At 38.1% G+C, this 23876-nt stretch overlaps 1 protein-coding gene across 6 annotated transcripts in view; it reads left to right on the top strand.

Annotated features, from left to right (window-relative positions):
- The window catches only part of Ptx1 (pituitary homeobox homolog Ptx1), a 44376-nt gene that overhangs the window by 8057 nt on the left and 12443 nt on the right, over positions 1–23876 (top strand). For 2 of the 6 annotated variants that reach the window (XM_072008106.2, XM_072008107.2), the window contains exon 2: positions 15230–15486. In XM_072008106.2, the coding sequence (XP_071864207.1) occupies positions 15230–15486 (257 nt within the window). Of the gene's footprint in view, positions 1–11948; positions 12147–15229; positions 15487–23876 lie in introns of all 6 variants that reach the window. The other 4 variants (XM_072008108.2, XM_072008109.2, XM_072008104.2 and 1 more) reach the window with 3 other exon arrangements.

Here is a 23876-nt window from a genome sequence, read left to right on the forward strand (position 1 = left end):
TTTGCAAACAATCCTGATTTATCCTGACTCTAGAAGATGCGTATAGGCATACTAACTCTCTTCAAAGACGTTGTCTTTGTAACGTTAATTCTTTAATTGTTTAGAATATTTGCTTAACGTCTGTATCTCGCGTTTGCGCCATTGGATCAATACGCTCTGTGGAAAATTAAACAAAGAATAACGAAGAAACATATTGTGATCGACCATTTGAAAAATACGTACTTTTGACTCTCGACCTGTCGTCTTTTTAATAGATCACTTTTAGAAAATTGTTGGAATTTAATCTTGAAGTTAGGATCAATAGTCTTTGGAAGACACGATGTTTATGTTGAAATAATATTCAGTGATGTTTATTAAACAGAACTACAGAACCAAATATACAGAAATAAACCAACGTATACAGGAATTGTTGATCGTTGGCCAGTTACTTTCAAACTAGACTTAGGTAGTGACCCATGATCCCTTAAATATTTTGAACTCCACTCTCTATACGGTAACGAGTATGACCCGTGTAAGTGTCCTGTTCAAACGCCTGTGTGGGTATTTGTGTAAGGGTACTTATACCTGTGCGTGAAATATCGTTATATTCCAACAAAAATTAATAAAGGTAGTACGAAGGTACAATGTTTGAAATGAGTGTTCTTTTTATGGAATATGGTCCACTAACATTAATCAAAGATTATTTCCATTGATGGGACTTTAGAGGTACGTATCCTACAATTTCTTTCAAGATTAGTTTCGGTTTAATTCCAAGGACGGTAGAATTCTGTTTACACGAACCTCGTATGTAGCTGAATGAGGGTAAAAGAAATAGCAAATAGCACTATAATATAATCAAGCAACAATTTACTGTTAATCTCAGAAATAGCGTTGTAAATTCTGTTTTAAAATATTGAAAGACGAAATCCATTACGATACATCGACCAAAATATTACCCGTATAAAATCAAACAAAAGCCGCAACCACAGATTCAAAACGGTACCTATAACAAAGACGAACATACGAACCATCGTTTCAACGACTTTCTCTAACAGTTGCTTTAAAATAAACAACTCCAGCCTAAAGACGACTTATTATACCTAGAGCACCATCATTATCCCCAGTCATTTTTCACACATATCTCCGAAAAAGAAAAGGAAAGAAAGAAAAAAAAAAAAAGAAACAAAGCTCCTTAACAACTCACAGGCCAAAAATATCATCGATCGATGTGCGTTTTCGAATATTTATAAACGTGGGGCAGGACTTTAAGGCTCGTACGAGATACTCCGTCCCGGTCGTTGTCCCAATGACGAGCGTACCGGTCGGCTTGACTAATAAACGACTTCCTAAGGAAGCCAAGGATTACGAGATTAGGAGCGAAGACCGTAACGGCAGACTGCGACTTTCTGCCGGAGATGGTGAGGAGCCTGTGGCTCACAGGTGTTCCCGCCACGCTGTCGTACTTCAACCTCCCGACGTTTTTCCACGTCCGAGGGATAGCTGTCTCGGTAATTATCGGCCATGCGACCGTGCTCGTACGTCACTCTAAAATCGCCGCCACACATCTCGCTACGTGACACACTTTGGTTTTTCTCGGCCGTGTTCCCGAACAGGGACAGGAAATACGTGCGGTCAACTTCTCGGGGAAACGTGTGAATGTCGCCGGATACTTTTGCGAGATACATACCGAAAAATAACGAGTTCTAGTTTGTTTATCGCGATATAAAAGCTCCATGGTGCCATAGAAATAACATTTAGATTCTATACAGATTGAAAATGGGGGAGGGGGATTAAAGGGTAATCCGGGGTAGAATCATCGGCCAATTTTTATTAATAAGAGTTATTAATTTTGAGAAATAGAAACGACCGATGATATTTTCATTCTCGATCTTGCTAACGAAATCTACGTTATATTCGTAAGAATGATATTCAAAGGCCAGTGCAAGAATTTCGTGCGAATGACTAATTTCGTGTGACTTTCAAAGGATCCCACAGCTGCACGCTACGGATATTTTAGCGACCCTTGTAACCCTCTTTGTCGCTGAGTTACACCACGACACGCTCCACTAAACACCTACAATTTTTACAGCACATGCTATTTTATTTATGTTCGCGCATTACCTTCTCATCGGTTGATGATTATCCATAAAGTTTGGCGAATCATAAAAATACTTTCGTAACGCGTACTATTCTTCTTGCTTGTCGTTAATCATAATTGTGGAATTCTTTCGTGGAAAGTTTATTCGAAAATAGTTTATTATCCTATACAGCGAAAGATTCATAATTTATTCTTAAATTTATTCTGTACGCAGAGAATGATCGAAAAAGTTGTTAAAAAATGTCGACCAAAATTTAAATTCCGATTGAATCGTTATATAATTATTACTGTTAACATCGACGAAAGATCGTTCGTCGTTTTGCGAAAGATATTCAATTCAATGAAGATTACTCGTGTTTTTATCAAAAATAGACAGGTATATTGAATAGGTTTAATCGCACATTTAAGATAAGGAAACGATGTACGAGTAGATACAATAGCGATCTAATCAGCGATAAATAGATTTTAGAATGACAAGTGATATAAAGTTTATCTAAATAAATAATTTTTAAACAGTAACCTATGAATAAATTTCTTTCCAATTTCTATCTTCCACGAATAATTATACCACCGAAGCAAAAAAAATTAAAGCGCGTTAGGTGATTTAGAAGTTCAAAAAATGCTGAAAACGAAATATAAAAAAATGATCGTTTAGTTTCCCTTTATCGAGGAAAAAGCCTTGTGAATACCTTTTAACTGGTTGGCTATTAAAACCATTAGATGAATGTGTTAGGAAAGAAAATATTACTGTAATAGTAAATCAACAAGCGGCAAATGTCAGTCCTCGCCAAATATCTCTTGATCGATGCCACGGATATTGGTACAAGCTTTATTGCCGCGCGAGTAAAATTTCCGGGTAATGAAAGCAGCGCTGAAATAACTCTCCATCGATAATTTTATATCGGAGATTACGATGCACCGCCGGAGATTATAATCCCCCGGGTTTTATAACTTCCATGGACTACGTTCGTCGCCAGTGCTGTGTTTGTTATGAAATTGAAAAAAAAAGAAACGAAAATTATTTCTGGCACATTTTAGGCGGTTAATTCTATAAGTAAATCTATCCGATAAGAGGAAACATTGATTGCATTATCAGCGAATAAAAGGTAATATTTCATTTCGAATAAAAGAACGAATACATATATATATGTATATATAAGCTATGGTCTTAACGATATTAAACTCTTCATAGAATTGTTTGATTAATTAAGGAGGTGTAAAATTCGAATAGAAAATTACGCGTACCTATCGATACATGTTAGAATTTAATCTTAAAGTTAAGATTAATAATCTGTGGAAGACACGATGTTTATGTTGAAATAATATTCTATAGATATTTACTAAACAGAACTGTAGAACCAAATGTACATAAGCGAGTGATATAATTAAGAACGTATGGAGATTGTTGATCGTTGGCTAGTTACTCTCAGACTAGACTAGTGGTAGTGACTCATGATCCCTTAAATATTTTGAACCCCATTCTCTATACGGTAACGAGTATGACCTGTGTAAGTATCCTGTTCAAACGCCTGTGTAAGGATACTTATACCTATGCGTGTAATATCGTTGTATTCCAACAATGTAACAAAGAAACTTTTTAACGTTAGAAAAGAATACAACTCGATCAAAAATGGCTCAAAGGATGCAACAGGGTTGAAGAATAACCCACATAAAAATATTATAATTTCGATACTTTATTAAATTATCAACTTATGCTTATCATCGTGTAAACATCGCCGTTAAGATAGACGTAAAATTATTAATTTAATAAAATGAACAAGCAGAACTTTGAGCAAATTCTTTGGATATGAAACGAAATCAATGGAGTTTATTCGAGTCGAGAACGTGGCGGTATCACGGGGACGCTGTCTTCTTCGTCGACGCCGACGTCGACGGTCGCATGCACAGTCGTCCCGTAAAATCCGTGCGGATTAGCGATCCACTAATATATCCCGCGGGCGTAAAAACGCGACGAAGCAGCTGAGATATTCGTTTTCGTCGTTCCTCGGCACTTCGCGTTCGTCGCGCCGCGCCAGCCGGTTTGTCTTTGGCATAAAATAACTCGAAGTCACGGGGAAAGTAATAAATTTGTGAGTTACAACTTGTCCACGCAGACCCCTGGTTACCTCTTCTCGTTTGCCTCTCTCGCATTTCTTTATTTCTTGCTCGTCCACCACGATATCTCACCCTCCTCCCATCGACGCGCGATTTTTTCTCCGTGTGAAAACACGTGCGAACCAGGACACGCAACGGGACACCACGCTACGAAGCCTTCTTTCTTAGAAAGAAAATTACCGAAAATTTGGGTAAGGTCGAAGGCTCCAGGCTGCGTGAATTATCGTGTGAAAATTGAGAAAATTATCGCTTGTTCGTTACGCGTGGAAAAGTTCGAAGATTGGCTTGGTTCTAAGTTCAGAAATTGTTGTAGCATTGGAATGTAAAGGAGCGGCGAACGAGTTGATTATCGTTCGGAAATTAAGCGAACCGTCGAATAAACGTTTCTCCTTGGTTGAATTTCAGTTTGGAAATTTTTCGAATTTTAGAACAAGTGTCCGAATTATCGTACGAAAGCTTGTCGCTTATAGATTTTTACTTCGTCGTGGAAATTTTTCTCTTTCGTTGTTTGTGAAAATCTTTGTCCAGGGTTGGGTCGAGTTCGAGTTTGGAAATTTTTGCGATATCGGAACGTGGAAGAATCGGCAAGCGTGTAAATCACAGTATGAAAATTGAAACGATCGTCACTTTTCGCTGGATCGTGGAAATTTCACTTCTTTGTTCTGCGTTTGTGGGATATCGTGGCATAAAATTGTTTCGACATCCCGTTGAATCCAAGTTTAGAAATTTTTGAAATATTGCAATATAGAATTATCGTGTGAAAATTACGAAAATTGTAAGAATTATGGCGTATCAAAAATTGAGAGAATAAGGAAAATCATCAGGTGAAAATTGCGTGTATTTGTTGTTTATGAGGTATTAAAATTTACTGAAAAGACGAAAAAAGGTAGTATCGCAAACTGATAAGCCACTGAATATAAATTCCTTTGTTTCGAGTGAATATTTCTTTGGTAACTACATTAGAGTGTCATAAATTTGAATATTTTATAGTAGCACGTTCGAAAGAAGAAAAGAAGTTTTCGTACTCCATAAAGTTTTATGGATAGGGTTCACCGAACGAAAAATTGAAGATAGAAATAAATGTTTCCAAATTTTAAGGCGTATAGTGCATAATAATATTTCAAGGAACGAAACTTTTTGAATTTATTCGAAACAGTAAACAGATATAACGTTTAATAAGTATCGAATAAAACCGATTATAAAACACAGAAATATCCTAATCATGATTTACTAATGAACGTTATTTTCCTTCCATTCAGAGATATTTATATTTTATAAGAAGAAGAAAGTTGACAAGAATATTTATTTTATTGTTCAGAACGATTATATTATTAATCGTAAATTACACAAATATTATAATCGTGCGCCGCGATAATAAATAATATCCCAACGATACTTGAACGATATTTCTCTAGATTAGGTACAAGATATTTGTAATTTCGATATAAAAGTTTCGCGAGAATACCATTTTCCTTGTCGCGTTAAATATAACTTGTAATTTAATATATATCGCAATACTTCGTTAAACTATACTTTCAGATTAAAACCGAAACATTCGCATTTAATATTTTTCATTTCTATATTCTTCTTGAAATTCGCGAGAATCCAGGATCAATATACGATCTTCTTGGTAAACGGACAGAACGAAATATCTACGAGCCACTGACCAATATAGATGTCGATTGTTTGACAGGAAAGGGTAGGATAGTTTTTGGCCACATTTCGCCCTTCGAGGATCTTCCGTTTTCACGTCTCGTGTAACTCTGCCACGAATCCATAGCAACGAACAGTAGAACCGTCAAACGATACGACATGTTAAGCCTCCAAGAACTCTGCAGGAGATCTCGTGGGAACTATATTGGAGAATATATCGAGCAAAATATATAGGAAGGAGTCATAATAGCTCTTTGTCTTCGAACGTCATACGTGACCAAATCGAACATTCTCAAGCTTTGTTCGTAATGAACATTCTATCCTACACCGAGTTTGCATCGAAAAAATTCGTTTCTAATTTGACTTTATTTTCCAATTTTCACAGCATAGTACACGCATTTGCCAATCCTATAATATCCTTTGATACTTCGGTTTAATACGCGTTTGAAATATTTGCGTGTCTTAGTTCTATCATTTTACGTTAACGGTAGAAAGTGGTATAATTAGCGAAACGTACGAAAGAAAGAATTATTCGCGACAGTTGCTCCAAAGAAAAATTGAAATTGTATAGAAAGGAATAAAACCGTAATCGTAAAATTTTCCTATTGCCGAAGAAGAAGCTAACGATTCGTCGAAGACAAAATTAATTTTTGATACCGACAAATGTATTACGTTTATACATGTTACATAATCTAGTACTTTATCATCCTTGCGTTGTCATATCTTCTTCAATCTTGAAGAAGATACATATGTAATACACATACTACGTACATATAAATAAATTCTTCGCGTATAATACCTTATAAATGAACGAAGAGAAAATTCTTGAAAGAGATATACAACGAATTTCATATTGTCACGATCTTTTCAAATTTTCAAAAATTGTCAAAAACGACGTTTTCAAAGTAAATATACGAGTTAGAAGTATTACAAACACGCCTTTCGACGTGCGTACGTTCCATTCTTCGATTTGTACGTATCGTTGGTACATTTTACGATTCTTATTGCAACAATTTCTTTAATACGATATCGTTTCTCGGAAAAGAAGAACCTTATGCACAAAATAGATCGTGCTACACCATCGAGCGGCAAGGTATTGAAACGTGAAAAATGGAGGGCCTATAAATTTCAGCGGGTTGAGTAGGCCGTTTGAATAGCGTGTGTCGGATCAGGATGTAGATTATAAGATTAACTCTAATCTTGAAATAATATACAAACTTCGGAACGAGGAAGTTTCAGTGGTATACACTGGTTTTATCAAAACAGCAACGAAAAATACATTTTTAGTGGGTGAACCGACGTAACGTTATGTATTCTTCGTCAATTTCGAAATTTCTCGCTGTTACCCGATATGCACAGGATTATTCAGATGTTTACGATCACACAACAAGCGCGAAGAATAGAATCTACACGAGGTAATTGTGACAGAAAACCCCGTGTGTCGTGTGTTTATTATTTTAAGAACCGAAATCTCGAATCCAAAGAATTTAAGAAAGAAAAAGAAAAAAGAAAAAAATAAATATCGTCTTCTTTTTTGATTGCAATATTTTGAGTGTATTTTAGGATTTAACGCGTCCAATAATATCGTCGAAAATCTTTAACAGCATAGAATTTTTCGAACTTCGAGATCTTTCATTTTTTCAAATAAATACTCCCGAAGAAAAAATTAATTCGCATTAGTTACCTACGATATGTTAATTTTTTCTCTCCAATTTCTTTGTCTCTTTATAAATCGTCTTCCATTTCTTTTTTTTTTTTTTTTCAAACTTTCATTTATCTCGAGATCTATTTGTTTATCCTACTATTGTTGTAAATTTATTTGCTCTATATTTTATTTATTTATAAATTGTCGCTCGCTACTCTTTCAAGCTGCTCTTTTCGAATCTAACAAATTTCTTCCAATTTGTTACTTATATTATCTCCTTTCGTTTTATGTTAAATAAATTTTCTAATTGCTAAAGTCTTAACTTACGTCTCCGTGATTTTCGACTCGTCGTACAGAACTTATAACAGTTCTGTGGAGCGTTATCTTTTCACGAAAATGCGTCGACGTATCGAAATCAGCTGCTAGTTGTTTTCGAACTCACGACGAGTCATCGTCGTGTCCCTTCGCCTGTTAGCCGTTTATTTACAACGTGTTACATCGTTTGCATTCTTCTGTTACGTGGATCGTGATAAGTAGCACGGAATCCATGTTTCCAGCTCTCAGATGCTGTTTGCCGAGAAGGCATCACCGATAACGACGACATCACTGCGGTACGGCCGCTTTTCTTAGGGGACTGGCCTTGACAAACAAACCACCTAACCATCGCATCAGCAAGATGAAGCTTATCCTCGTATGGCCATTCGTAGCACTTTACACGTGTTCTCCGCGTTAGCCGATCAAACAGGCAACCGATCTATTTGCAGACTCGTAAATTAAAAGAAACTATTTCGTGCAGTTTATTTAACAGGCAACTTTATCGGCGAATTTCACGGAATTGTTCATTTGCAAGAAAAATGACGAAGAAAACGCTCCTGATACATAGAAAACGCTTCGAAATGATAACAATGTTATCGACCGTTGTATCGATTCAACAACTCAACATTGTTAACATTGTGTCGTGTATATAACGTTGGAAGAACGTGAGTCAGTTTAATGAAGGCGAAGAGCGTTGTGCAACGATGATCGTGAAAAATATGAATCGACTGCGCTTTCGTTCGATCGTGCTTATCGATCGCGAATCGCGATAAGGAATGTTGTAAAATTATTGTTTTACACGTACAACGTTAACTGCGTATTTTCTGAAGGGGAAACAGTGTTTTCGAGCAACACCGAATAATTGGAGATAGACACGATGGCAATGCTTTGTAAATGTTGGAAATAACGTATATATCTATAGTAACTGGTAGAAGAAATTCTTTTTTACTCCTCGAAGATGAATTTCCTTGAACATTTATATTACATCTATTTATCGTAGGTGTTGTTATTTCTATATTCAGAGGTAGGATCACAATAATTATTATTATATTGTATGGATAAATCTATCACACCGTTCTGAGCCGAAAAACCTTTATTGCACACACTTACATGGACTAGGGGAAAAAAGCAAAAGAACATCTTAATACTATCGATCGAACAATCTTCTAGTTAATGTTTTTTTTTAATCAGCTCATCTGCATATGGAGGGCGAGCACGATCGCACGTTGTCATTTTCAACAGTAGGACTCGGATTTCATAATTCAAGGACGAGTCAAATTGATAGATCTTCTTCCTAAATTTCTTTTTTATTTTCCTCCAGCTATCTCTTGTTCCATTTTCATTTTCTTTTTAAATGTGCTTACGTCAGCCAGCGTTTGAATTCACGTATTGTTCAAATTTACAATGTGGAACGTTATAATGATTTATAAACGCATTTAATCGGTTTTTGTGTCTAGGTTCATAATAAAACGTATTTATATTTAAACAATTAAAGTTTGTCTTACGAGTTATAATAGTTTCTTCGACAATTATTGTAGCTACTAACGTTTTGAGTAAATTCTAAACTTGAGAATAATTGTCAAGGATTAATTGACAGATACGTTTAATCTTCTTTCATGTTTAAGCTTCTAAGAAAATTTAGTTGTATTTAAATAATCGTAATCCACTTTATAAAGTATATTCTCGCTTCTTTCTAAACGAAACAACTTTTCTCGGTTTATATTAACAACGCAGCATTTGCGAAGCAGACATGGCTACACTCGTAACTTCTCAATTATGCTCATTCTCAAAAATTAACGATTATCCTTTTTAATCGACCAAACCAGCTGTGCAATGTTTACTATAAAATGCAACTCTATTTAGCCGAATAATTTGGATAAATTGATAATTCGTATGTATAACGAGATTGCGTTCATTGATCTAATTAATTAAATCGTATTCAGATAATCGGATACGTGCATTTACTCGCTTCTTTGTTAAGTTTTAACGCATTCTCTGTCTGTATCTCGAATCCTACACGATACGTAATATTTATATTTTTAGAACATACGTACAATATCGACATAGATACAAATCGCAAATCGAAACTCGGGAAATTTGAAAAACTAGTTACGTAATAACCCGCGTAGATACGTAGCTATAAATAAAAAAACACTTTGTACGATAGTGAATTTGTAATTGAATTTCTGAACTGAGTAAACGGCAACCCTTAAGGAGATTATACGAAATAATAAATTAGAGTTATAAATTTATTTCTCTGCGAGGCTTATTTTCCATATGTTTTCATCGCTCTGTTAAAGATATAAAGGCAAATATAAAAACAGAGTCTTCCCAGAAAATGTAGAAAATGTACTATTACAGGGGTAACACGTAGGAGATAGCAACTCACATAAACGATAAATCTTCTTCGAGTGAAACGTATTAATCAAAATTGCAAACGTCCGTATAAATGAAATGCGGTAACAACCGAAACGGCAAAAACTCGGCAAAAGTTCGACGGACATTTCTTCCCTGTGGATGCGTTTCAACTATACCTGAAGCATTTAGAGAGACAAACCGTTGAAATTGCCAAATTGTTTCGAGTATTTAACGTCGCATCTCGCGGATGCAAGCAGCCTGCGCCTGTTTTTACGTTTCAAACGTTGGTGAATAATATCCTTGTTGGTCTACACGGTACATGCGTCTCTCACTGGGACTGCGTCTCGAAGACAGCCAACACGCGCAGTAGCTCGTAACACGGTTGGCAATATCCTGGAAGAGTGACACGCGCGTTTTCGTGGTCCGTGGCTGGCTCGTGACACTAAATCAGAGCCCGAGTTACGCGCCGACTAATTGTGAACCGCCTCCCTTCTCCTTTGCCGCCCCCGTGGAAACCAAATATAACTAAACGGAGCGAAACTAAACGGCCTGGCCGATTAACTTCTCCGTTGGCTGGCTACCACCGACAGCTCACTCTCGCCAGCCCTATTCTCGACTACCGCTCGTTCGAGCCGAACCAACTTTTTCTTTTCTTTTCTTCTCTATCCATTTCTCCTTTTTTTTATTTTCCTGTGGCAGTGGAGCACCCAATGTGAATAAATAACGCGAGGGGAAAGTATGCTGCTGTTAATTACGAGACAAAATAGTGCTTCGTCGGGGTTCTCGGGCTGTGAAGTGCGTTTTTATACGCGCGATTTTTCACGCACGATTGTTGGAAACGAAAACACGAGTCCGCCATTCGAAACGATGTTTCGTCAGCGTGAATCGAATATTTTTACGCCAGCTACGCTACCGTTTGTTGTCGTTGATCAGTTGCAAAGACTGGTAGGTGTTTCTGTGCTTGTTCGATAGTTTCGTGCCTTCGGAAGTTACAGTGTACGTAGTTTACTTGTAACGTTCGTTGCATTCTTTCTCGCGACACTAAATGAACGACCGATACCAGTTGAACGATTCTCGCTTTTTTACTAAAATTGTCGAACATCGACGAGCGAAGTGGTCGATAAATGTTATACACCGTAGAATGGAAAAGAGTATTCAAGAATTTGGTAATCGTAACACCAACACGTAAATAAATCAGGAAAGTTACAAAAATGAAATCGGATAAGACCGGCTCGTATTGACTCAACATTTATTGAGCAGGACAAAGATACGGAAGAGAAAGATATACAAGTATCAAAAAGCAGAAAATTTGTTTGGATAAAACGAGAAGAAATAGGAGAAATTGTAAGAGGAAAGACGGAATTCGAAAAGATAGAATTTTCCTTTAAAATTCTACGTCTATTGGCAATCAGGATGTTCGATTAAATTTTGCGGTTAGATCTCTGGAAAATGAAATCAAATAAAATTACCTCGCGTTAGTACATATCTCGGTATAAAAGATTTATTAAGAAACTAAAAGAGGAAAGACGCGAAGATAAGATAATCTGCTTGGATAAGAAAAATAGACAAAAGGGCAGGATCGTTTACATTTTTTCAAATATTCGACAAACCTTTGCCTCCTTACTCTTCTTTCCCATTTTGCCGCTCGAGGAAACACCTTTGTCGTCTTAGAAGGGCCGAAACTGACCCCGCGGGATTCCGGATTAGTAACGAAATAAGTTAGTAAATAGCGAAGCTTGCGGAGAGCTTAGACGATGTTGCAAGAGGGTGTGATGCGTTTTGCAGTATGGGCACAGGGCGACTTCCGGGACGAGGTGACCGGGGGTTTGGCGAGGCTCGATTTGACGGGTCACGGAGCTCACACTCCCGGTGGCAGCAACCCCAGTACACCGGGTGCGACACCCACGACACCCTCCGGTGGATTTTCTACCGCACAGCCTAGGTCCCGCACGAACACGACACACAGGCCGGATATTCGAAAAGGTACGCCTCGCCACTTTACGAGCAACTTCTCTATCGCAACCCCTTCCTCCCTGTTTATTCGTTTCGCTAAATCAATTCGTTTGACGTTTCTCTTTTTTTTTTCCAGTTTGTTTTTTTTTTTGTTTTTTTTAACGTTAACCTTCGTCGACGTTGCGCTTCTTCGTGACAGAGTGGTTCCGCTTAGATTCGTTTGTCTTCGAGGTGATTTGCTTCCAGTTAAGTCGAAATTGCGTAACGATAGAAATTCGATTAAACATTGTTGGATTTCGATGTAGACTATGTATTTAGACAATAGATGCGGAGTAGTTAACGAGAATAGCTCGTAACCAAGAGTGGTATAGAGGAGACAGATAGTTTAGCTCGCTTCTGCATGATCTTTCCTCGTTTATGGTTATTTTCGACGAGTAAGGGGAATTCGTAGTTCGTGGAATTAGTATGCGTAGAATTAGTCGGTGTACGTACGTGCGAGTTGTCGAAGAGACACGATTTAACGGTTTCACAGGTCTGTAGAATAATTCGACGAATGAAAATGTTTATCGCAGAAAATATCACAGATGTACCGTTTTAAGATTTCGAAATAACTTTGAGCAAATATCGTCACTACGTGAGCTGGTGAAAGCAAGGACAAAAGATCTAGAATAAGAAACTATCGAATTTATCTTAAAGATAATTTATCTTGAAAATATATTCGGTACCTTTGATCCACTTTTTAACAGATTTTCCTGCATAACGTTACTATGTAACTTCGTCCTAACGATACTAACTAGCTTTTATCAACAAAAATGTAATCGCGTGTTAAATCATCCAAAGCCAAGAAACTTCCTATTAATATCACGATCAAACACGTTCTTCTTAACAAAAATCTTGAAACAACACGCTTCTCTGATACGCTTACGTAACCCCGATCGATCAACTGAAAAGTTTATTTTAACGCAATATTCTCAATCCATTAAACTGCTGTGCAAATAATACATACATAAATAATACAAATACATAGAGTCGCGTGTCATTTTTGCGCGAGGAAAGGCAAAGGTTCGCGCATCGATCAAGTAGGATAGCATGGAGATTCCAGCGGGAAACGATGCCGAGCTGCCGTCTCACGAACCACTGTGAAATCAAATGATAACAGAGAGTGCCGTTGTCGGGTGCAGCAGGAGAAAGACGAGGAAAATGCTGGCGTCGTTTGTTTGCAGGTTTGTTCGGCACTTAGCCGGCACTCTCGCAGCCGCCCCAAATCCCTGCAAATTGAAATATCTCCCGGAGTCTTACGGGCCTGGTTAACAACAAACCCCGGGGACGGATCTCACTTCACTCGTTGTAATCCCGAGACGAGGGCGAGGCCTCTCGTGCTCCTTCGACCGAGTCCACCACGTTCCTCTCATTCGCGTCAGTCAGCCGAGAAAGATGTTTGAATTCCACATACTTCGATGAGTAACTCTCATTTGGACGAATTAATTCTCTGAATTAATTGCATATGAATTGACGAGCTTCTCTTTTTTTTTGCAATATCGTTTAAATTTGTTTTTAGTTTAGCAGATTATTTTAGGGATCGATCTTTATGGAAATTAGGATTATGATAACGTTGTACGTTCGTTTGCACTATGCGTTACACTGCTTTTATCATGGGGAAATTTCATTGTAAATTGCGGCCGAACTGAGGAAAAATTTGTGCGTTAAGGAGACTGTATTTTGTAATATTGGCGAGTGGAAAACGAGCCGAAATGAAAGTGAAAGAAGAAAAGATTTGAAAGTTAAATTATTTCTTTGTTTAGACTTAGATTTAGCATCTCGTAAGTATAACTAGTGATTATATTAACTTTATTTCCTGACTATACTTCCTTTTCGCGGAATTCCCGTGTTTTCTTTTCTTCTTTCATAAATATTTAAAAGTTTTATATTCCTACTTTTTACTAATACGATTATATATCTTGTTCTTAGATATATTTTGACAATCATTTACTCCTTTTTTCGAGAATGTGTCGCAGCGCGTTGAAAATTCTTTGTTTGATAGTCTTTGTTTGGCGGAATCGAATCAAACCTGAAATCTTTCGTTTCTTCTACGAATTTAAATTCATCTTGAATAAAACACGAAGCAAATATTTTTCAACGATAACATCGGTATTAAGGTAATTAACGATACAAAATGGCCTATGAAGCATATCGTTCCTTCAATCCCTGGTAACGTGTACTCTTTGTCATGCGACTAAAATATCTTGTTCCACGAGAACAGTAAAACTTCATGTACGACATTACAAACCTTGGTAGATTAGGATCATACTGAATAAATTGAAACACGGTGATAAAAAAAAGTCGAACGTTCTTCGTGACGCGACTTAGTTGGTATCGGAGCGATCTCGTGTTGGGTTGCCACCTCTGTAAATAGAAATGGTCGTCTTAGTTAGAAGATAGTTAGCGGCATCATCAGACGCAGTGATAGCGGTGCTCTTTGAAAAAAGAGGCAATCGATCACACGGTTGTCAATACGAGTAAGGGAAGCTGGCGATTCGCTGCTTGCGGAGTCAGGGGTGAAATACCCTCACCTGTCACTGTCACGGTCATGACAAACACATTCGTGTTATTCTCGAACGGCAGGGTACGGTCTAGCCATGGCAGAGATTACCGATCAAACGGTCTAATCGATCCATGATCGTCACGTCGTATAGTATTACACACATGTAGTATAATCTATCTATGTATCTCGATATCTAACGAGTTAGGCTATTAAATATTTTGTCGATGGATTTTGCCGAAATTAAGATTCAACAAGGTAATGTTCTTTCGCGAGTCGGCTCGCGTTTAGGTGGTCCCTTAATTTCATGAAGATTCCAATATAATTACGAAAGCCTTTAAATATCGTAATAGGAAAAATGGAATAAAGAAACAAACGACAGATATTTCGCTATGCTACGAGTGACTCACATTTTGTCGTTTCACGCGAGAAAGATCATTTCCCTCGTTACAACATCGAACGTGTGATTTATTCAGAATATGAGACTCGATTTATTAATCGTAATGGTACATCGAATTCTCGTAGTATAAGCGGCATGGTTTTCTAGAGAATGTGATATTTTAACACGTTTCAGATGTTGCAACACCAACAGAGGTGAAACACGAATTGGGCGCCGGTGGAGGAGTGGTCTCTCCGGATGGTGTAGTTGGGGTAAATAACGCGGACGATAAGGATGGAAAGAAGAACAAACGTCAAAGGCGGCAGAGGACGCATTTCACGTCCCAACAACTTCAGGAGCTGGAGGCCTTGTTCATGAGGAATCGGTATCCGGATATGTCGACCAGGGAAGAGATAGGTCTGTTCACGAAGCTTCCCGAACCACGAGTCAGGGTGAGTGACGATTATTCCTAATTAATAGGCTGCGATTTACTTTTATGCAAATTTATATTTTCACGAATATAAGCACAAGTAAAGAACTTAAACGGAATTTTGTTTCATCTGTGAAAAATTATAACGTTTACTCTGCTTTGGATATTTTATAGATCTCTGCATATTACATGCATTCTGTACGCTTTCTCAAATTTTGTACAAATGGATAAAAATTCGCAGTCTACGAATTGCTTACGTTTTCCTACCATATTGCTGAGAAATCCATTTCTACGCTTTGCTGCAAGAAAAATATTCTCGATCGGTCTTTGATTAAATTGTTATTTTCAATAATATTTTTATGACAATCGAATGTTTTTAATTTCGTTTATTACGATTTTTGCAGAGGGAAGGATGAATATTTTCTCGAATCGTTTTAATTTCTCTGAATTAAACAAGTATACTGATTTACCGAATTTTGGCTGCGAAGAAAGGAACGTTTATTTTTGCTAACTGTTCAACCGGTACTCAGAGTACGACTGGTGTTTCGATTGATTTACAATACATCGCTAGAATACTCGGGGACTAAGCGAGTTTATCTTGCTTACAGCGCTACTAATAAAAAATTAATCTTACATTGCGAAACATGGTGCAGTTTGATAGCAAACGACTATTACGCAGTGTTCATATGTATACTTATATTAAATAACCATTACGAGAGTTGAAAGTTAAGACGCGATACTTGCATAATTTACTATACGTAATATAGAATTCTATTCTTATCAAAAAGCGACAGCTTTCCTATACTTTAGAATGAAATTTGATCATAACGAAAGATTGATAACCAGATGAAAAAACGTCATTTAGTATCACGATAAAAGTATTCTTATGCAAAATAAGTCAATTCCAAATACAATATTTAAGTCAGTAATAAGCAAACTTGCATCGACAGCAAAATAATATTTGTATATTATCAGTAACAAAGAACAGTATAAGAAAGTATTCGTTTAAATAATTAATATCGATAAGTAATCGTATTAAACGCTATTTAATCGGCGAATCCAGACACTTTGCAAAAAATCTAATTTCATCGAGTTCTAAATAATCGCGACTATTTGAAAGATTTGCAAGACTTATATCTGAATTAAACTTTCTATAAATTTCCATCAACGAGTCTATCGATTTCGTGACTAATTATCTTTTACGGAACGCACATAATCGCACAGATAATCGATGATTTTTGATGAATTTTTCGTTATTGCGTGAAGGTAACGCATCGCTATCAGCGTTTTCTCGCGTTATCACCGGTTGAGCGAACGTCTATCGATCATGCGTCTAATTTCGGACAAACAAGTTTCGGAGAATGGAAATTCATCTATCTGCGTCGATGCATTGTTTTTCCTCGTTGTGAACGGAGTTGCTCGACTCATTCTGAAAGATCCGAGTCAGAGCTCGAACACGAATCAGGGTGACGTGAAATCGAGTTGATCGAAGTAGCAACAGAAACTTACAATGGGCGCATTGATGCGTTGAAGTATCGATTACAAAGGCAACAATTCATGCTCTTACTGGCCGATACCTCGAGGTCTCGCCAGTCTCGCGTCTGCAGACATGGCTCGTGACCGGAAAATGCCATTTCTTTGCCCACCGAACCTGATATTTTCGAGAAGTAGGCGGTCAATTTTTCTGCTTGTCTTGCGCGTCTGATGTGTGAAGTTCAACAACGAGAATTTCAAACGTTAGTCAGTGAGAAATATGAGTATCAAGGAAAATCTTAAACTAATGGAATCAAATACGCGACGAGCTGCTTATTAAAACATAATATACATTCTACTTTTCTATTTGTAGATTTCTGGAAGGTGATTTAATTTCAATTAATACAAATATGTCTCTCGATTTTATTCGTTCCGTACGACTGGACCAAGCTACAGTTTTGGTTAACTACATATTTATCGAACGTTAGATTCCGTCGTACTGCGATTTGTAGCACGAAAACGACTAAACTTACGTATCATATCGTATCTATATTAAAATCGATAATTATTGGAAAAATATTTTGCAAGTAATTAAGAAGAAAACTTCGTACGTTTAATAGTCGCGGAGATAAAAATTCTTCTGTGAAAGTAATTTTCGTAAGGATCGTCAGAGTCTGTAAGCTTTAAAAGTCTATACTTTTTAACCAATTTACCGTACCTACGCAAGTCCGATAAAACTCTTTCACTACTCTGTAACACATTATAAAACGTTCTTCCGTTATCTAACTCATCGCATCGCGCTTTAAAAAAAATAAAAAAAAAAAAGCACGACACCGAGCAAATAAATTCATAAACTTAAATATCGAAAGTTACGAGAAATCCTGAAAGGAAAAATAATATCGAAAGGACCAGCGAAGCAAGCCTTCTGTATCGTGAACGAAGAAAAAATTCATCGCCAGTCGTTTCGGGGTAAAACGCGAGCAAACGAGACGAATCCGCGTCTCGTTGTACAATTTGAGTTGGATCAAGCGACCGGGACATGCTTCTCGACTTGACAATCCTCGCGGTTTCGTGCGTTTCAGCAAGGCTTTTAGGAACGGTCATATCAGTGGATGAGAGCTCGGACGAGAAACATAGGGATCGAAAGAGAAACAGGGATGGAAGTGGGCAGGTATGAGGTCACGTGAGGTTGCGCAGCTCACAAGGGAAGCTTTGCGCCGGTAAGCCCTTCTGGATTTATAGAACCACACAGAGCATGGCACGGTATTCCCGCCACGCCGCTATACGCCATGTACCAAAATTCTGCGGATCCCAACTATCGTGGAACCACCGATGCATTCGCGAATTTTAACGTTTTCATCGAGGCACCGTTTTGCTCGCTTCCTTTCGTTTGGCTTTGACGCACGGTTAACGGTAGTCGAAGTTGATCATCGAATAAGGAATTACGGGAAAACGTTACAGGAGAACTGATATTAGAGCATTAGTGCATACTATCCTACTCGTGATGGGTTATCACGTTTCAAAATTCGGAAAAGAAGAAAAACGAAGTATAATAATTTTGTGCGGTCTTTTAATACGGTCTTTCGATACTTCAAACTCTTCGAAGGAAAGATAATTCATAACGAGTAGTAGTTTGTGAAAGTTCTTCAGAATATCGTTTAGACGTTTCGAAAATACTGAGAATATATTCTACTCTTGCAAAAACGTAATTATATATAATGAAATCGAGAGGGCAAGTAGAAAATGGTTAATTTGTATTGCAATTTGTGATAGCTATTTTGTAATAAATTATATTTGTTAATAGTATTTACATATTAATTGATCAAATTCCAAGTACATTACATTTCGTATCGTTTAGCAGTACTTTCATACTCGCGACACGTATTTGTTACTATGAAGATGAAACTTAGAACCCGATAAACACATATTATATAGTATGAAATATAGATATGTGCCTATACTTTCTGTAATCACCGTATGTACATAAAAATTTCCTACGATAAACTGTTCAAATACTTTCGCAAGTCGCTATACAAAAAGCCTGAAATCTTCGCGTTAACCTTATGGATAGACTACTCTCAAAATTTTCAATTTATCACACGAATCGCGTGTGGCAAAGCACGGTACGTGTTCCCGTCAGTTCAGCGTGGAACGCGAGGCGAAATCGCGTCTACGGTACGAACCGCGATCCTTGTCGGATCCATTCAACCGTGCTTTCGCGCTGTTGTGTCGTCCTTCGGTGGAAAGTTGTACGTGACACAAACCTGCAAACGGCGGAATTTACGCGAACCGATTCCGACGCATTTAGTCAATTCTAGCCGCGGCATTACGCTTAATTAATCCCGACGCAACATTTAATGCTTGCCGATAAATGCGCGAAAGCTTATCTATTTTGTCCACGGATTTGCCGGTATTTCAACCGATATCTGAATCGGATGGTTCACGACCTGAGGCGAAATCGTTCGAAAGAACAGGCCGATTCGATTCGTTTGATAGGATATTTCGTGATAATGCTTCGTTTGAATTGGTCAAGTTTAAGTCGTTTGAATTTAAGTAGAATTGGTCAGGTGCGCTACGATGAAAGTAATAGCGTTTTTTATAGCGATTGTTTACTATAAAATAGATGAAACCGCTCGTTCGTAAAATTACATTCTCCCTTGCTTTATAGTTTTTCTTTTGTATTACAAATTACGTTGGGATTATAAACAATACAACGATTATTTTCTGTAAAACGAATAATAATATACGTTCGTAAAAAGCGTGTAACAGTCTACATGTACGAAGGTTATATTCGCATATAATAGCAAACAATTTGCATTATAAAAATTCGTAGAACTGAGCTGGCTCTTTGTTATTTTATACTATTTGTTTTATCGCTGCGTAATTTATATCACAACAACAGAAATTTATTACCGGTGCTTTCACATTTTTTCTCGGTGATTTATATGTTTCTCATATAGCCAGGTAGCTTTAAAACTAGATAATCCAATTTTTAAATGAAATCTCGGCACGCGTTGAAATATATGTAGGTTTGTATTTAAAGGGAATCTATTCCAAGACGATCGGTTACGTTTATTATAAGAAATTCGGCAGCCGAGAATAACATTGTGACTCAAGTAATTATTAAACTAAAGGTATAATAACTTTGAGCGTTGAAATACGCGAGTAGATTCAAAGTCTCAAAATGTTGATTTGCTTCACTAACTGTAGGATTATCGTTATGAACTAACTAAAGGATTGTCGATTCACGCTCGATTCCAGAGAATCGCAAATTTCGGCCGCGAGATGTTCCGCGACAACGCGGTTTCACAAATTACCTGACCGTCGTCAGTTTGCAGAAACCAACGAATAAGAAATGCCAGAAATTCCATCCATTCGACGGGTTCGATTTTCACCTTGCCGTCGCTTCGGCGCCACTCCGTCGATTCACAGTCCTCGATTACAGCAGTCTATTCCGGCGCGTAAAAGATCCAGATGCAGACGTTGTGTCTGCGGAACGAGTCGCAAGAAGCATAGAAAAAGGAAGACACACGGTGCAAGCAGGGTGCAAGGCGTGCAAGGTTGCAGAGAAAGAAGGAGAGGATGAGAGAGGAGGAAAAGCGCGAGAGGATAGAGAGAGCTGGGTAGAGTTATCTGCAAAGAGGCAGGCGTATGTTTCGGTCGGTGGCAGCAGAGCGCGGCTGTCCGAGATAATCCGCCGGTGATTAAGACCATAAATCCATCGGCGGATTAGTATGGTTGCACCGCACACCGCGTGGTGGCGGCGTCGTTGCACGGGACTCTCTGTATGCTGCAGCCTCCGCTATAGTACTGCGAACGTGCATCTCTCCCTTTCTTCCTCCCTCTCTATCTCACCCTCGTTGCAACCCCTTCCTCTCGCTGCCCTTCCACTCTCTCGGTGCATTCCCACTGTTCCTATCTACCTCTATCAGTTCGGTATCGTTCTCGCTTCTTTCACCACCCTCGCGACGGACACACGTCGCCGATTCGTGTGTTGGTACACCTGCTGGAGGAACAGAGGAGGCGTACAAGAGACCGACAGAGTTAAAGCGAGGTAGAAAACGCACACGCGTAATGTACAGAGAGAGAGAGAGAGAGAGAGAGAGAGAGAGAGAGAGAGAGATAGAAGGGTTAGAGAAAGGCAGATAGACGAGCAGAGGGAAGGAGAGGGGCCGAGCTTACACGCCATGGGAATGGGAAATGGGACGCCACGGAATATAGGTGGACACTAACCGGTATGAGAGTGAGGATTACCGGGTGTCATCCGTATTCGGCCGGGTTAGCGGCTGTCAGCGGCCAATGCCATCGCTATATATCAATTATTACCTTTGCCATTGCAACGGCCGGTTGCATTCCGATGCACGCGTTGCGCCGTACTGCACTGCGGTCGTCCGGTTGCATATCTCTTCCGTAGACCGATTTGCATCCGGTATGCGAACGCTTTGACCCTCCCCTCTCTCTCTCTCTCTCTCGCCGCCCCTGGATGAACCGCGACTCGCCTTCGTTTCACCATTTACCTCTCTGTCTCGCTCTCTTTTTCGCGCCAAGCCACGTACGACTGTCGCGCTCCAACGCGAATTCCGGTTATACGCCGGGGTTTAACGTCTAACCAGCTGTTGGCAGGCCGAGCCCGCCACTTGCCAGCTCGTAAGTTCTCGTGTGCACAAAGGCTCAACGCCGGCTGTCTTCGGGATTTCGCGGCGAACGCCGCCTGATTCCAGCGCTCCGCTCGCGCGTTATGAAGCCTTTGCTGCGGCCGAGCAAAGATCTCCAGATTAACGGACCAGTGATTGAGCCTGTAATGGCGCGGATATCTGTTACGGTGATACGCGGGATTTAGGGATAAGCAAGACGAGCTTTTCGGCCGCTTCGTTTGATTCAGGGACAGCCCTCACCGCAACAGACACACTTTTTCAGGAAAAAACAATTTTTAGCGACCGAGGCCAGTCTGCTTTCGGGATTTCCTTGGATACTTTTTTCCTGCGATTGCGCCCAGGCTTTTGAAGTTGCAGGAAAATAAAAGTTTAGTATTCGTGTAGAATTTAGGGTATATTCGTACATTTTTTTTAATACCTGTTAGGTATATATATATATATAATATATGTACCTATGTTCATTTAATAATTTGTTATAAAGTATTTATTCAATTATATGTATAATATTATACGAATGACGCATTCATTTAAATACTTCATTAATGAAATTGAAGTATACATTTTACTTTATTTCGTAGATACAAAATGTAAATATTACTTATAACTGAATTAAAAGCGTAAAATAAAATAGTCCTGCTATTCTATATAGCATTAAAATTTTCACGAACCACGGATAACTTAAAATAATCGTAGTATGTATATTAACATTTGTAAATTCTGAAATTTCTTCATCGTATTCCATGACTTAATAACATACATACAAACACCTTCAATCACCGCTTAAAACGAAACGTATCTTCCCAAAAATTGTTTATAGCATCCACATAATATCGAATTTGTAGAACGTAAAGTGTAATGATTCGGTACAAAAGAGACACTTTTGTCTGACAATCGTTTAAAAACGGTGGTATCGTTCTAAAAACGTTGTATAGCTAATATCTTTATATAATATCGATTATCTCTTTTAAAGTCGGATTTGCCGCGCAGTGATCCGCGAAACCGAAAGTTCTCGCTTTGTGAATGCAACTTCGTGAATTCAGGCGAACGTATTCTTTGATGAGACGATATGATGGTTGTATCGGAGATTTCGAGGTACGGTAAATCGATTGCGAGCTGGTACGCTGTAAATCGCACGCGAAGTTAATACCGTTGCGGACGGGGTTGGAAAACGTCGAAGGCCGCCATGCGTGATCTGCGATATTCCGTTGGTGGATTACCAGCGTGAATATTAACCTTTTACGGTGAATTGTAGTCCCGAAGTAACGTTATCGAATTTCCGGATTTATTTTCCGCGGCTGCTCCACGGAATATCGTCCGATATTAAAACCAACGTTGGCCGTATATATAGAGGGCCGATTAAATTTGCACGATTTCTTGATATGGATTTTAACGTTGTCGGCTGGTATACATGGATAGTTAATATAATAGACAGTATTATGATTATGATATTGGTATCTTTAGTCGATAAGATTCGTGTTACAATATTTGATTTATGGTCGAAGTAAAATATAATAACTGAGAATCTATTGTACTAATATAGCGTGTTTCTAAAATGAGAAGAAAGAGAAGAAACTGAAAGTACATGATGTATAGCCATAGTGGTAAAGGACAAATCGATAATTGAATGGTAAAGCGTGCTATTATCGAATAAATTCAAAGTTTCTTAAATTCTATTATCGGATGATTTAAGGATTAAAAATATCTGCCGGAAAATGAATTAAAAGTAAAAGATTCTATTATTGACGCATCAAGGATCGAGTAAGTAAGAAGCAGGAGTGAAATAACGCGCAAAAGATGTGGAAATGCAAAACATAATTGTACAATAGCAAATTTTTGGAGAATTTACAAATTTGACTAAGGAGTATTATTTCCACGATCGTTTCAAACGAGCATAAACGTTTAAAACATAAAGTAATAAATTTCTCGATAGGAAACATTAACACGAAAGATAACAAACGTGACGAGAAATTTTTCTCAAATATATTTAATCAGTTACACGCGCTTGTACTCTGAGAGATAGCGATCTAATGAATCTAATTAGATTATCATTCTGTGGAATAATTTACAGTTGATAAACTAAAAAAGAACACATCATTAAGTTACACAATTAAAGATCACATTCTGCGCCAGATATTTCATATCTTCCATTTATAAAATTCAAAGTTCAAAATGGCACAGATGTAACGATAATTGCAACTAATCAATCCACCTTCCGGTGATAAGTGTTTCACGGAATTCTTTCTTATCGCGAAAATATGTAGACATAATCGCTAATCAGTGACGT

This window comes from Bombus fervidus, chromosome 8 (assembly GCF_041682495.2).
Source record: "Bombus fervidus isolate BK054 chromosome 8, iyBomFerv1, whole genome shotgun sequence".
Lineage (NCBI taxonomy): Eukaryota > Metazoa > Arthropoda > Insecta > Hymenoptera > Apidae > Bombus > Bombus fervidus.